Genomic DNA, 15,724 nt, shown 5'->3' with positions numbered 1-15,724 from the left:
TTTGATATTTCCCCTAACAATTTACCTATGTTATTAAAATTACAAAAATCCCTCATCTCCATAGAGTATGCTTGTCGATATAATCAAAACAAATTTTCCTTGGTGAATATGGTAGAGAAAATCATTATTTATCCAGGAGGTAGGCATATGACCTTTCTAGGCTGGTTGGTGTTTGATCACCGACATTTTATAATCCTTGATATTTTGATCTTTTCCATGTAAATTACCATATTTTCATGATATTTTAATTAAGAAACTATGAGAGCAGATTCTAATTATGGTCATAACCCATTCTGAGATGATAACTCTTACCATAAGCATATATACTTGATATATTTGAGACTCTGTGTTGGAGGTAATCAGCCAAATCCAATGAGGGAAACAAACAAGATTTTCTTGTTAGGCACAGATATTTAACGAGCTTAAGGTTTGTGACTTTTTTTGGAGGGGGATAGAGTTTCTTTCACTTTTTAGTTTTCTGATAAATTCTATCAATATAATGCAACTTGGCTGCCTAGAGTTCAGCATGCTGGACTTTGAGGCAGAAAGATCTGAATTTTGATCCTTCCTCAAACTCCTACAACTTGTGTGATCCTGGGAACATTATTAAATTGTTTCTCAGTCTCAGTTCTTCATTAGTAAATTCAGGATAATAATAGCATCTACCTTGATGGTTGATGTAGGGATCAAGTCAGATAATATATGTAAAAATATTTTGGAAATCTAAAAGTAACATTAGCTAATATTATTAATATAGACTATCATGTATTTTAATGAGTCCCATCTCTCTTTTTCTTGATGCCCAGGGCAAGGAAGATCAGTGAGTGACAATGAAGCTGACAGACAGAAATCAGATTCATGATGTATATTTTGCATCAAAATCCTGAAGTTTTCTTTTTTAAAATAAGAATCCCAGACAATCACCATCTACCCACATGTTTATTTCTGGTTTTGTGTATAAATAGCCATATGATGTGGACACGAGGTTTCTTTCTTTTGGATCACTGACAGGTTACAATTGACATAAAGGATGAGAATGACGAAGAGCCTGTCTGCAAACCATCTAAGTATAAGGCAGTCATTTTTGACAGTGTTGCTGCTGGAACAAACGTCAACAGCTTCAAGCTAAGCTGCCATGACAGAGATTCACGTGATACTGAAATGCGCTTTGAGATAGTTTCTGGTAGGGGATTTTAGTATGAATTTTTAAAAGGAAAGTGAATCAAGTTAGCTAAAAATGTAACTACATTCTTGTAAATAATCATAGTATATTAGTTGGCTAAGGGGCTAATTTGGTAAATATAAATTATTCTTTAATTTTTCAAAGTTCTTTTGCACCTACTTTTAAATATATAGGTCCAGCAGAATTCCTTCTGTCATGGAATGGTATTTCATGATTTTGTTGTCTGTTTAAAAACTGAACCTCCGTAGACAAATTGGGAAGTGATATATGTTTCAAGGTTCCAAATGTGTTGTCTATGGTGCTAACTTTTAAATGCCTTCCAGTCTTTCACATATAGAGTAATTCAGTGCACTCAGGATCAGAATGACTGATCTGCAAGGAATATTCCCTATTCTATTGTGATATAGTGTACAAATTTGCAAGATTACTCTCAAAAGTTAAGGGACACAGTTTCTGATCATAGAACACAATAAAACTGATTGACTACATATAAAGGAAATCAAGATTTCTATTAGCATAATCTAACCAACTGGACCAGCCAGCCATTTAAATTTCCAATAGGTTCTTGTAAGGCTGAAAATAGAGCTTAGTGTTCAGGAATAAGAAGGTTATAGTATTCACAGTATAGTACAATACACAGGGCAGATATCCTATATTATGGTCAGTCCCATATGTCATATTTTAGGAAGGATAATAAGCTGGAGAGCACCTAGTTGAAGGAGACTAAGATAGATTGAGTTAATTTCATATGGGGATTACTCAAAGGAGCTGAGTATTTTTAACCTGAGAAAAATAAAACCTAAGTTGGGAAGGAAACATGGTGGCTATCTTAAGGTATTTTAAGAGTTGACACATAATAGATTAATTTTACTTGGTCTCAGAAGACAGACCTAGAAGCAATAATTTGAAGCATAGACTTGATGTAAAGAAAAGCTTCTTAATAATTATTTCTGTCCCAAAATATAATGAGTTGGTTGAAGAGATAATGTGTATCCCCTCATTGGGGCTCTTCAAACCAAGCCTAGATGACCATTTATGGGGTCTGTTTTCAGAGGGCACTGTTGTTCAGTTAAGGTTGAAATAGATGGCCTCTGACGTCCTTCCATCACTGAAATTCTGTGATTCTATGAAGGTCACATGTATTTCTGGGGAATCTGAAATGGTAAAAGATTAATTTTATATGCTATTTGACAATTATCATTTTTAAATGTTTTTTTTTTTCTTTTTAAGGAAATGAGAATCAACATTTTGGATTTGATCCCACTCGGGGGTCAAATACTCCAAAGTTAATTGTGACAAATCCCTTTAACTTTCTGTCTGGAGCAGATTTTCAACAGCACTATCATCTTGTAGTACACATTATTGATGACAATTTGCAGCATGGCAAAGTTGTGTATCCTCAAACGGGGACTGTCATGATAGATATTTCTGTGACAAAACAAAATACACCAGCTCCTCCAGTCACCAGTTTTGAAGTAAAGTATTATAGAATTTATTTTTGGGGGGACTTTAATAGGGTCTTTTGTAGAGGGATTCATATTCATTCAACGAATATTTTTTAAGTGGCTACTACATGCACTTATATAGGGATGATTAAGACATAGTGCACACCCTTAAGCAGGTAAGAGTTGATGGGGACAAAAGGGACGAAAGTGAACTTCAGAATGTGATAAATTTGTAGAAGCACTGCAAAGAAAACACCATGAGAGGTAAAATAGTTTATTTATTGTTTAGTTATTTTTCAGTCATGTCTGATTTTGAAAATCCATTTGAGGTTATCTTGGCAAAGATATGGGAGTAGTTCACCATTTCCTTCTCCAGATCATTTCATAGATGTGAAAAGAGACTCACATCACTACTGAGGCCAGATTTGAACTTGGAAAGATGAGTCTCTGACTCTGGGCCCAATGCTCTATCAACTGTGTCACCTAGATGCCCAAAATAATTTAATGAAAGTAAAATAATTTAATATTTTAATGAATATGAGGAAGCATCAGAACCCCCAAGGTAAAAGTTAATAATAAAATGGACATTTTATACATAGGTAGATTCTCTTTCTCTATCTCTGTTATTAAGTGTATACTTATATATATATATATATATATATATATATATGCATATACACACATATATGTGTAGAATTATATATATAATCTCTGCTTATATTTTTGTTAGGGTCTTTTGCAACAATAATTGATTTACATGATAAATTAAAATTGGATTCGATGCTATTCAACAAAAACATAATAAATACTTTTTATATCTCAGACATTCTGCTAAATGATGGTGATACAAAGACAAAAATGAAATACTACCTGTCCTCAAAGAGCTAACAAGAACTAAAAAGAGTAAAAGAGTTTACGGAGGAATATAATGTGTGCATCGATAAGTAAACATAAAGAGAATTTGAATTTGGAATCAGGGACCTGAGTTCAAGTTCCATTGTTGTCTTTTACTAATTGCATGACCTTGGGCAATCACTTTGCATCTCAGTTTCCTCACTTCTGTAAAGTGAAGGGGCTGGACAAGATTTGGGATGACTTATAGCTCCAAATGTGTAATTTTGTATGAGAGAGAGAACTAAAAATTGGGGAAAACCAGGAAAGGTATGGTTTTAATGATAGTAACTGAATTCCAGGATAGAAGCTGAGGCAGCTAGATGGCTAAGTGATTACAGTGCTAAGCCTAGAGTCAGGAAGACTAGTCTTAAACTCTTCCTAGCTGCGTGACCCTAAACAAGACACTTGATTGTGTTTGCCTCAGTTTCCTCATCTGTAAAACAAGCTGGAGAAGGAAATGGCAAATATTCCAGCATCTTTGCCAAGAAGTCCAAATGGGGTCATGAAGAATAGTGAGTACCTTAACTTGACTGTAATGGAGGATTTGTGTAGGGAAATAAGAAGACCAGAATTAGGAGCAGGGCATAGAAGTTCTAAATGACATGCAGAGGAAAATGCCTTGGATACTTTCTTGCATTGTAATCCTGTGAAGAAGATATCTCAGGTATTATGACCCTCAGTTTATAAATGAGGAAACTGAGTTTTAGAAGCTTATGGGATTTGTCCATGGTCTCATAACAAATGTCTACAGTGTAGTGGATGTTCCAATCCGGGTCTTCTTTTGACCTTCAATCCAGCATTACACCGGACTGCTGTAACCATTTGTTACCTCAGCCTTATGACTCCCAAAAAGAAATGCTGAAGAAACATCGGCTTTCTCATATGAAACATTTTGCAAAGTAAAATTCATCCCCCAAAGGGTTCTGAATTCCACTTTTTTAATGCACTTTCACCCACCTATTTCCAGTACTTACCCCAATTCTATTTTCAATCATTTATTCTCCCATCCACTCTTAGTGACTCTTTTCTGTATTGTTATGTATGTAGCTGATAGAAAATGCTAATTTGTGATCAGATAATAGAGTATATGAGTGAGAGTGGGGCCAGGAAAAACAAGTGCGATCATTTTTGCCCAAATAGTCAATGGCATTAATTTTTTTAAAATCACATTTGATTATAAATAAGTCAACTCTCAGATGATATTCAGCAAACTTTAGTGGAACATCAAGAACTGGCATTCCTAATGATTATTTTGAGGCAAAGCAAGAGCTTGAAGTACTTTCTTAATCATTAAAGACTGAGATTAACTATGTTCTATATGTTTCCACTTTTTATTTTTTAAAAATTTTGACAATCCTTATTTGAAATGCATAGATCTTGCTCAGAATCTTGCCTCATATTTCACTGAAAACAATTGCACAACACTGAAAGATATCTCTTCTATCCTCCTCATCTCACATTACTCAAAGACCTTATATCAATATCTTCATTTTTATATACATTATATATACATTTTTAGCCCTTCTCTTTGCCAAGCCAAACCCCTCTCCATGCACAAGTGCTCTCACTCCATTCCATTTTCTCTACCATGTTGCTTTCTTTTACATTCCTTCTTTCCCAGTATCTTTAATTCCTATATACTGACTGCTTTCCTACTGATTAGAAATATTTGTATCTCTCCTATCCTCAAGAATCCCTATCCTTCCTTACTAGCTGTCATTTCATACTTTTCCTAGTCTTTGCTAAATGCTTTGACTCTTTACGAAATCTGTCTATATCAATGCTTCCTTTCCTTTCTTCTCTTGATTCTGGACAAGTAATTTAATTCTGTTAATTTCATTTTTCTCATCTACAAAATGAGCTGGAAATGGAAATGGAAAACCACTCCAATATTTCTGCCAAGAAAATCCCAAATGGAGTCATGAAGAGTCAGACACGACTGAAAAATGACAACAATAAGGAGTCCATTTTCTGGCTATGTCATTCAACAGAGTTAGCAATTATCTTTTATTTGTAAAATTGAATTTTTATCCTTCTTGACCTCTTTGTAGTGTTTTTACACTGTCAATCACTGTACAATTTCTCTCTGTGTTATTGGACCTTGCTCTCTTGTGCTTTTTCTTCTACTTTTGTGGCCACTTCATTTGTCTTCCTTGCTGGATCTTTATCCAGGTCAAGTTCACTAATTATTACAATCCCCCCAGGGCTCTCTGTCTTGGACTTTCTTCTCTTTATATCTATCTATCTATCATCTATCTATCTTACACAGTATTTATTATCTTTTCTTTAAAACTCTGCCTTCTTCCTGGCTCCCTTATTATTGTTGAGATTACCATGATCTCTTAGTCACCCAAGCTCACAATCTAGGTATCATATTTGACTTCTCACTTGCTCTCATTCCTCCTATGTACATTTTTTCCCAGTCCTGGACCTCTCTTACCTTTTCAGTTTTCTCATATTTTATACTTCACTATATACTATGAGACCAATCATATTTGCTGTTCCTTGAACAAGATATTTCATTGGTGACTCCATGTACTTCAACCAGATCCTTGAATTCTCTCCTCCTCCTCTAAATCTTTTGACTTCCTTCAATTCTCAAACAAAATTCTATCTTCTTCAAAAAACTTTCCCCAATTCCCTTTAATGTTAACACCCTTTTTTCTGTTGCTTATTTCTAATGTATCCTGCATAAATCTGGTTTGTTGTACATAGTTATTTGTAAGTTGTGTTCCCCATTAGACAGTGAACTCCTTGAGATGAGGGTTGTTTTTTCCCCTTTCTTTGTATCTCTTTATTTAACAGTGCCTGATATATAGTTGGTGCTTAATAAATGCTTGTTGATTGATTGAGATAACCAGACTTTTTGGTTGACCTTATCTGGTTCCCCAATTACACTAGGTTTTCATTATGACATATGTGTGTATATTATATATTAATGTATATATATGTATTTCAGTAGCAATATCTATCTCTATTTCACTTGCTATGGTAATGCTTAGAGATGGTCTAAATGTTCTAATCCTCAGTGCCTTTTGAGAGCATTTACATCACTTCACCAACATCAATACAGAAGTGGAAGAGGAATGCATAGGATTGAAAACCTAAATATATTTTCCTTTGGTTCATGGGTTGCCATAGCCAAATAATTCATTATCAACTGGTCAGACTCCTAGTAATGGGGCTCTTCTACTTAGGGAGGATTAGTCATTGGAAAACATATTGTTATATTGGTAATATTTGAAACCTTTTTCATGTAAATAAACTGTAAATCTTACCAGAATTGTGTTTAGTTAGGATTTCTTCCCACAAAATGAGATCCTAGAGTAAAACTACATAGATAAATGTAAAATATTACATTTGGCTCAAAAAACAATTTCAAAAAAGTAAGACAGGGAAGACATGGTTAGAAAACAGTTTGGAAAAGATATAAAGGGTTTAATAGATTACTAAGTGCATGATAATCAAAAGTGAATATAACAATAATAGAAAAAGAAAAAGGTCAATGACATCTTGAGCTAAACTATAGAGAGACATAGCATCTAGGAACAAGAAGATGGTAGCTCCATTGAACTGGTCAGATCACATGTGGATTTAGTTTTGACCATGACAGTTTGGAAAGGGCATTGAGTTCGTTCCATATGAGAATTGGTGGAAAGACCCAAGGTTATTTAGCTTGTATAACAAAAGCCTCAGTGGGAATATGATGGTCACCTTCAAGTAGTTGAAGCAATATGATATGAATTATGGGTTAAACTTATTCTGTTTGGCCTCAGAAAGTAGGACCGGGAAGAAAGAATCCAAGTTGCAAAGAAGAAAATTTAATCTTGATGAGAGAAAACTTCCCAAGTTTGCAATGAGAATTATGCACAACTAAAGGGCTGATTGTGGAGGTAGTGGGTTTCCCAGTTTGGAAGTAAACAAACAGATGCTAGGTGCCCACATTTCAGGCTTTCTGTAGTGAGGATTCCTTTTTTATGCATGAGTTTGATAAGATAACTCTCTGAGTTTCTTTCCAACTTTGAAATTCTGTTATTCTGTGAAATAAAGGTATATAGACATATATATAGTACAGACCATTATATTTAGTTGGATATATATAGACTAATCCTATTATATGTAAGAAAATACTCTTTGAAAATACTGAGTAATGCTTTATGTTTTTTGCTATGTCATTTATCAGCAAAAGAAAGGTGTGACCATTGTATACACCTCTATAAACACATATAGTCCCAAGGACTGGTACATCCCTTTCATCTTTACATTGATGGCAGTTTTCCTGGCTGGACTGCTTTCCTGGACGTGTTACCTGCTTGTGAAATATAGCAACATTACAGCCAGGTGCCAAAAACTGACCAAGGAACTCTTGAAGTCCAAAAGCAAGTAAGTGTGTTTTCATTTAACTTCTGAATGAAAAATTATCTTTAGAAGGGATATTTGCATGTCACCTTGGCTTCTGATGATAAAGGGAGCCTCTGAAGTGTAGAGAGCTTGGACTTTCCTTTGAGCACAGTAAATTTATACCCATACTTCTAGTCCTCAGTTTGGACACGAGTCCTTAAATTTAAATTTACAAGAATAAATGGGGGCAGGCAGAGAAGTCAGAGAACTTACAGTTCCCTGTATAGTTCCTGCATGGAAAAGATGTAACTACCTCCATTGTTCCCTATCTAAGAGACTGGATTGCCTTCTGGGAAGAGCACTGACCTTGGGTCACTTGTGGCTTACTTGTGGCTCTATAAATGAATACTTATGTAGCCATGGGCAGATCATCTTTCTAAGCCTCATTTTTATCATCTGTAAAAAAGGGAATAATAACTGTGCCATGTACTTTAAAGCTTAATAGATACTGAATTGAAAAACATTTTTTCCTTGATCTTCATTGCAAGAATGTGAGGTATTATAGGTAAAATAATTTACTTCTCTTATTTAATGATAAAATAAAAGACACAAAAATTAAAACTCTTTGGGCATCATTAAAAATTAATACTCTTCATTGTAAGGAACACCTGAGAATTGATGGATGGGAAGGTTCTTGATAAGGTACTTTACAAATAAAGAGTATTATGTTTATCAATTTTAATGAAAAAAATCTTTCCTACACCCTTTATCTCGTAGTAGCAGAGTGGCAGATCTCAGTGATCCATAAATCTAGAGCTGGAAAAACCTCTGAAATTAAATAGTCCAAACATTTCATTTTACAGATGAAGAAACTGAGACAAGGAAAATTAAATGCCTTGCCCAAGATCACACAAGTAGTAAGCATCAGAGGGGAAATTAAAATGTTGGTTTTATGACTCCAGAGTCACTCCTCTTGCCACTTTCCACACTGAATGATGATGATAATGATAATAATAATAATTTTATAACACCTATTATGTGCCAGGCACTGTGTTAGGTGCTTTACAAATATTCTCTCATTCCATAATGCCTTATCAAATTTCCAAGATTTCCAAAATAAAATTAGAAAAGAATTTTTTTCAAATATACACAAATATATATGGGAGGATACTATCCATGATAGTTGCTAAATGTTAGTCTGTCTAGACCAATAAGAAAATGTACGTGTTGAGGGGCTCATCTTTTGGACAGACAGAATTGACATTCAGACAGAGCTTCTTCCATAAATTATATTTTTCCCTATGGAGGGGAACCATGCTTACTATTCATTGTCTGCTTTATGAAAATGAACTTTGAATTTTGCTGTGCAATGGTGTCATGAACCTGATTTTTTTTCCCTAATTTTCTTTTTTTTTGCAGAGGAAAGAAGTACATAGCAGGTAAGCTGCTCATTACTATTGGTGTCTAGAAGTTACTTTTCTGTTATCTATCTAATTGGTTTTCCTTTCCCAACAGGAAACAAAAATACCAATGATGACATGGTATCAGGAAGTAGACAGAAAAAAGTTGAAGTGGTAACTGTGAGTACAATTCTGAGAACCATATTCCATTACAGAAGTAATGGTGTTTTATTGTCCCACTCACTTTTTCATATCGATAAATCCTAGGATTATTTAGTTATCTTCTCCTCTCTTTTCCCCCATTTAATATGAATAGAATTAGATAATTTCAGTTTCAACTAGGGAAATCACTGAGCTAAATCCAGGACCAAGTACCATCACAGAGAGAATGATTTTTATAGGAGTGAAAATCCCCTAATTTGGAGTCTTATAGGGATGGATAAAATTTTCATGATACTTCATAAAAGATTTTGAATTTTAAATTATTCACAATCTCAGGCAGGTAAGAAGAAGAATGTGTCAAGTAGACAAGGAAAGCAGAAGTGAGATGGAAAAGAGGTTTATATGTGCAGTGTTTTTTCTCCCCTCTTGGTGTCTTCCCTTTTATTTTCATGCTGCCTAAATCCCTCTAATTTTCCAAAACTCCTGCTTTCCTCCACTATCTTTAAAGTAATATTTTGTACTCTGAAACCTACTCACTCTTTTTCCTCATTAGAAATCACTCAATCTATCTCTCTCTTTTTTTTTTTAAAGGTCCTAGTGTTTCACTTGAATTAATCTGGTAAATAATCCATGTTAAAATGGGAATAGGTTAACCCCCTCAAAGGAAATGAAATTGCATTTAAAAAAAGTGATTCAGAAAACATGAAGATTTTGATGGTAAAATCACTTGGATTTGATGTTAGAATCATTTGGATCAGATTCAAGAAGTATTTTTTAGATGCCTACTTTATTCCAGGTAGCATAAAATGGGAGATCGAAGCCAAGAAGACCTGGTCAGATTTTATCACTGATATATTGGCTGTGTGAGTCTGAGTAAAGGAAGTGATCTCTCAGTTTTCCAGACTGCTCTCAAATAGTATATTGCAGAAGAAGATGTCAGCTGGCAATAGTAAAAGAATTTACCTCACCTAGGAGTTTTCTGTAACCATGAAGTTAATAGGTTCCTATTGCTAAGTGCTGGAGATACAAATTCAGAAGTGAAAGTCTCTATTAAGAGTTTGCTATCCTTCTGAAAGTTTGGGTTAACTATTAATTTATTTAATTGGGTTAACTTAATAACATTATCATGGAAGTTCTTATCCTCTCTGACTACTCAGGAGTAGCCTTAGACTTCCCAGGAGAATAAGAAAAGATAAGTGATAGCGATTCATCTTCTAGAAGTATTGAAGTTGCACCACTCCCTTTCCCCCAAGATTTCAAGCAACTCTGCACCCATATGACAATTAATATTTTTGTATTCATTTGTTCTTTCCTAAGGAAACAACTGTGTATGAGACAGTGTTTGATGGAGAAGCAATTGATCCAGGTACAATGCATCAGATGTCTTTGGGGGTCAGACCCTCCTTTCTTACATATATTCTATTACTAAGATATTTGTCTTACTATGTTATTCTCTGTTCAGCTATACTTTATGATTAGCATCATTCAAGCAACTTTTTATACAAAAGTATCTCCATCTTTATGCTCAATTGAGAGCTCTTTCTATAGCTCTTCTCTCTCTTTTCCTTCCCAATCTTTTTCACTCTTCTATTTTTGCCCTTCAAATTCCCCCGAACAGAACTCAATATTCCTCCCTTCTCACAAAAAAGTCATCCTTCTGAACTTTCTTATAATTGCTGACATATTCACCATCTTTCCACCATGGTGTGATTTTTAGTTTCTCATACTTCCACACTCTACATATCCAAGCAGTTGTAAAATCTGATTTTTTTTCTTTCAATGTGTCTCTTTCTTTCTCTCCTCTCACACCAGTTCTGTCCTAGTTCAGGCCCTCATCATATTTCACATGAATTATTGCAAAGTTTCTTTGTTCTTTCTGCTTCAAGTCTTTCCCTTTTCTCATCCATCTCCTATAGACCTACCAAAGTGATTTCCTTTCCTGCCCCCAAAGTTTGTGTGACCATAATAACATATCTAGCCTTTCTACATATACTATATGGTCCCGCATTGCTTATCTATACTTTATTCCTCATATATAATGTTCTCTCCTAACTGTCCCCCATGCTGTGCCCTCATTAAACCTCTACTCTGTGAATCCCTGGTTCCTTTCAAGATTCATTTCTAAAGTTTACCTTCTTTATGAGGCTTCTCCTGGTACCTCACAGTGGCTCAAGCCCTTTTATTCAAAAGTCCTTGTCTTCATTTGATTTATATTTTGTATGTAATTTTAAATATTGTCTTACCTGTTTGAATGGAACTTCCTTACAGAATTTTTGTTTCAGTATCCTTAGTGTTCTGCATAGTCTCTGGAACTTAAAAGTAATTAATAAGTGTTGATTGGTTGATTTCTGTTTATTTTTAACTAAGACTAGGTTTTTGTTAGTATGTAGTAGTAACAACATCAACAGTAACAATTTTATAGAGCTTTATGTTCTGCAAAAATGCTTTACATACATTATTTGATCCTTCTAACAATCTTGAGAGAGAGGTACTTTTATTATCTTCATTTTAGAGATGAACAAACTGAAGCTGAGGGATTCATTTTCCACAGTCATGAAGCTAATTAGTATCTGCAGCAGGGTTTGAACTCAGGTCTTCATGGGTCCAAGTCCAGTATTCTATCCATTACACTTCCCAGGGCCTCCATATAAATGACATAATAAAGCAACTATGCTCACATTCACTAGAGTATAGATTTAGAGCTATGAGAAACTTTAGAGGTCAAGTGATCCAGCCCCCTCATTTTATAAATGAGACAATGAACACCTAGGGAATTGACATAATTTACTCAAGGTCACAGAGGTAATTAGTTAGTAAAACTGAGAGTGGAACCTAGGTCCATATGTTGGGTTCTTTCATGAACATATAGTTTCCACTTGATCTAATGAATTCATTGTAGTGCAAATGGTACGATACAATTAAAAGCTTTTATCCTGCATAAATATCAATTCTGACAGAACCAAATTGTGCTTGATGAGGAGGAAATAAAGTCTCTTGGTCAAGTCTATGCTAAAGAATATCATGATCTGCATTTTTAGAATGAGGATGAGGTGAGTTTGATTTATAAAATTCAAAAGCCCACTCAGTTTCCAACAGGTAATATTGACTTAGAGGATAGATTTGTGTGCTGGGAGGGAACTGTGATTTTTGTCACTGTAGTTACCACTCTTAGGCACTTCATAATTGGTAGGTAGGTAGATTAAGTTATTAAAGGTCCCTTTCAGCTGGGACACATCTAATTTCAAAGTTGTATTCACCTTCTATTGTAGGGTCATACATTTAGAGATAGTTAGTGGGGGATGATTGGTTAGAAATCTCTAGTTGAGGCTTTCAAATTTGCAGATCAATTGATCAACAAGCATTTATTAAACTTTGTGATAGAAGCTTGGAAGAAAAAGATGGCAATGAAATAGTGCCTTCTCAAGGCAATTGCTCAAGGTCACACAGGTTTGAATCCAGACTCTCCAATGCCAAGCCCAGTGCGCTTTCTAGAGCAATATGCCATCTTTATGACTCTGTCTATTTATCCTTAAAATCTTTATTTGGAGAATGAAGGACTGTGCCTGTTTAGGAGTATGGTATAATGAAAAAAAAAATGGCCCTGGAGTTTTTTTAGGCCTGGGTTTAAATCTTCCCTCTGACAATTTGTATATATATTTTATATTTTGTATTGCATTGTATCATATATTTTTATGTCTATGTGAGCTTGAGCAATTTACTTTGTTACTCTTTCAATTTTCTCATCTGAAAATGAGGGTAACATAACATGGCTGTGGTGTGCCTGGCTCTGGAGTTAGAAGATGTGTGTTTATATTCTGCCTGAGATGCTTATTACTGTATATTCTCAAGCAAATCACTTTACTTACTGAGGCCTCAGTTTCTTCATCTGTAAAATAAAAGAGTTTTGATGTCTTTCCAAAATCTTGTATTTCCTATAATGCTGTTTCAATAAAAGTTGATTCAGTGGATTAAAATTTTACTTTATACCCAAAGAAGGATAGCCTTTCCCACCCCAGAAGTAAAGAAGGTGACTTCAGAGAAAGCTTTCTAACAATAATTGCTTTTCTAAATTGAAATGGACTGCCTCAAGAAAGGGTAGACTCTCCCTCCTAGAAGTTTATTCCAGGTAAAGAGTGGACAACTACTTGTTGGGTGGGTTCTGATGGATTAGATGGTTATTGAGATCCCTTCTGGCTCAAAAATAGATGAATTGTCTTTTGGGACAGATTTCGAAACTGTCCATTTTCAGAACTAGCAGCTGTGTCCCTTTTGCTTTATGTCTCATAGATAACCTTGTGTCTCAGTATTTTGAGTTTGCCATTATTTTCCGGGATGAGTGGGATGCTCAAATCTCCCAGGCTCCATCCTAGGGATGCTTTTTACCTTAGAGGATATCTTGAGCCTTTCCATGAAGTCCTTTAATGTCTATTCTTAATGTTTGTCATTTTTATACAGAGCCCAATTTGGAACAACTCACTACTTGTTTTGTCTCTGTTCTATGCTTTTCCTCCTACAGTTACAGGAGCTGTATATGAATATAACAGCAAGTCAGGAGCTCGGAAATGGAAGAAGATGCCTAGAGCACCAAAGGATCTGGTGGCCAATGTACAAACGATCTCAGAGATGCTCCCTATTGATGAGCCTATTCAGGGATGATATATCTACATCCTATCTTACATGTTACAAAAAATCTACAGAATCCCTCTCAATGCTTTAACCACTGTCTTTTGCTAAGTGGAATTACATGTATTTTTAACTCTGTTCTCCAAAATCAAAATGTAAATTTTGGACAGTTGCATGCCTTCTAGCACATGAATAGTCAAAATTTAAGCTCTGGGGACAGACCCAAAGGACTGAGTTTTAATCCCCAAAAGCATTTTCCTGATGGCAGCAAATTCTTTTCTCATTTAATCAGCCTTTTTTTTTTTTTTTTTTTTTAACCTTCTGCAGAACTACTTGAAATGATTTCTTCCAGTTACTGGTAATCATTCAAAATGAATGATTTTTTAAAAAGCTCAATTGATCTGGCCTTTTAATTTTCTTTTTATAGTTCTCTATGCAAAATGGCCCTGCCAACTCTTTACTTATTAATGGCTTGTAAACGCGATTTTGCAATCAAGGCTGTCACTGCCATCAGTGAAGTCTGTGACATCTTGTTTTAGTAAATGAAGTTTTAAAGTCCACCAAGACTATTGTGCTTCCTAATTCGTATTTGTAGAACACTCTAAGAAGGCGATGCCTTCTGATAACTCCTTATAACAGTACTATGTGGTAATTCATTCAAGCATTCTTCTCCCTATTTGAGGTGAGGAAAGTGAGGATCAGTGACTTTCTTCTTCAAGATCACAAGTAGTAAGTGTTAGAGCCAGAGTTCTAACCCATATCTCACAAGGTCAATAATCTTTTAATAGAAACTACAAATCTAGACTGACCTGGTAAGTCAGATAATGCTATTCCTTTCATCCTCTTGGGCTTAGAGAGCAGGGTGCCCATCACGACCAATTTCCAAGTCTGAATCTCCATGCACAAAATAATATCTAGTATTGAGCTGGTAATCTAATAATAACTGGCATTTACATAGGTTTGCAAAGCATGTTACATTCATAATTTAATTTAATTCTCATAACTACTTTAGGAAATAAATTTTGTGGTGTAATTGATTTCTAGCTATGTTTGACTCTTTGTGACCCCTCGGAGTTTTCTTGGCAAAATTACTGGAGTGATTTCTTTTTCCAGCTTATTTTATGATGAGGAAACTGAGACAGATAGAATTAAGTGACTTGCCTAGGGTCACAGAGTTGGAGTTTGAAGCTGGATTTGAACTCAGGTCTTCTTGACTACATACCTAACACTACATCATCTGGAGAGAAATACTACAAGTATTATTAGCTTCATTTTTCAGACCATGAAACTCAGATTCAAATGACTAGGCAAAGCTTGCTTAACTAATGCATGTAAGAGGTGAGATCAGAACCCAGTTCTCCCTAACTCCCAGCTTCATAGTCTTTCTATTGTGCAACATAACCCTGCCTCTTGATAAATCAGATCCCCAAAAGAACATTTTACACAACCAAATAACTGAGGAAAAAGTTGCTTTTATGGAGAAGAGATGAGAAGGCAAAGATGAATTATCAGGGTAATTGCCTCAGTGCTCCATCCCTCTCTCTGTTTTTTTTCATAAACATAGCCTTAAGGCCTCTTTATAACCCAGTGACATATACCAAAATTGATGGATGCATACTGGGTATTGACCCACTCTCTATTTCCAGCTTTGAAGAGGTCAAATTGTTTATAGTACT

At 35.0% G+C, this 15,724-nt stretch overlaps 1 protein-coding gene across 1 annotated transcript in view; it reads left to right on the top strand.

The window, feature by feature from the left end:
- Window positions 1-14,321, top strand: part of LOC100927149 (cadherin-related family member 3) — a 98,131-nt gene extending 83,810 nt beyond the window's left edge. Inside the window, exons 13-19 of the mRNA XM_012543546.2 lie at window positions 1,012-1,183; window positions 2,414-2,658; window positions 7,706-7,905; window positions 9,283-9,302; window positions 9,379-9,443; window positions 10,743-10,791; window positions 13,942-14,321. Coding sequence (XP_012399000.1) covers window positions 1,012-1,183; window positions 2,414-2,658; window positions 7,706-7,905; window positions 9,283-9,302; window positions 9,379-9,443; window positions 10,743-10,791; window positions 13,942-14,081 — 891 coding nt within the window. The 3' untranslated portion in view covers window positions 14,082-14,321. The remainder of the gene's footprint in view (window positions 1-1,011; window positions 1,184-2,413; window positions 2,659-7,705; window positions 7,906-9,282; window positions 9,303-9,378; window positions 9,444-10,742; window positions 10,792-13,941) is intronic.
- Window positions 14,322-15,724: the final 1,403 nt, after the last annotated feature.

The sequence above is a fragment of the Sarcophilus harrisii genome, chromosome 1, assembly GCF_902635505.1.
Source record: "Sarcophilus harrisii chromosome 1, mSarHar1.11, whole genome shotgun sequence".
Classification (NCBI taxonomy): domain Eukaryota; kingdom Metazoa; phylum Chordata; class Mammalia; order Dasyuromorphia; family Dasyuridae; genus Sarcophilus; species Sarcophilus harrisii.
The sequence above is the reverse complement of the archived record's forward strand: the minus strand, read 5'-3'. Positions and strand labels throughout refer to the sequence as shown.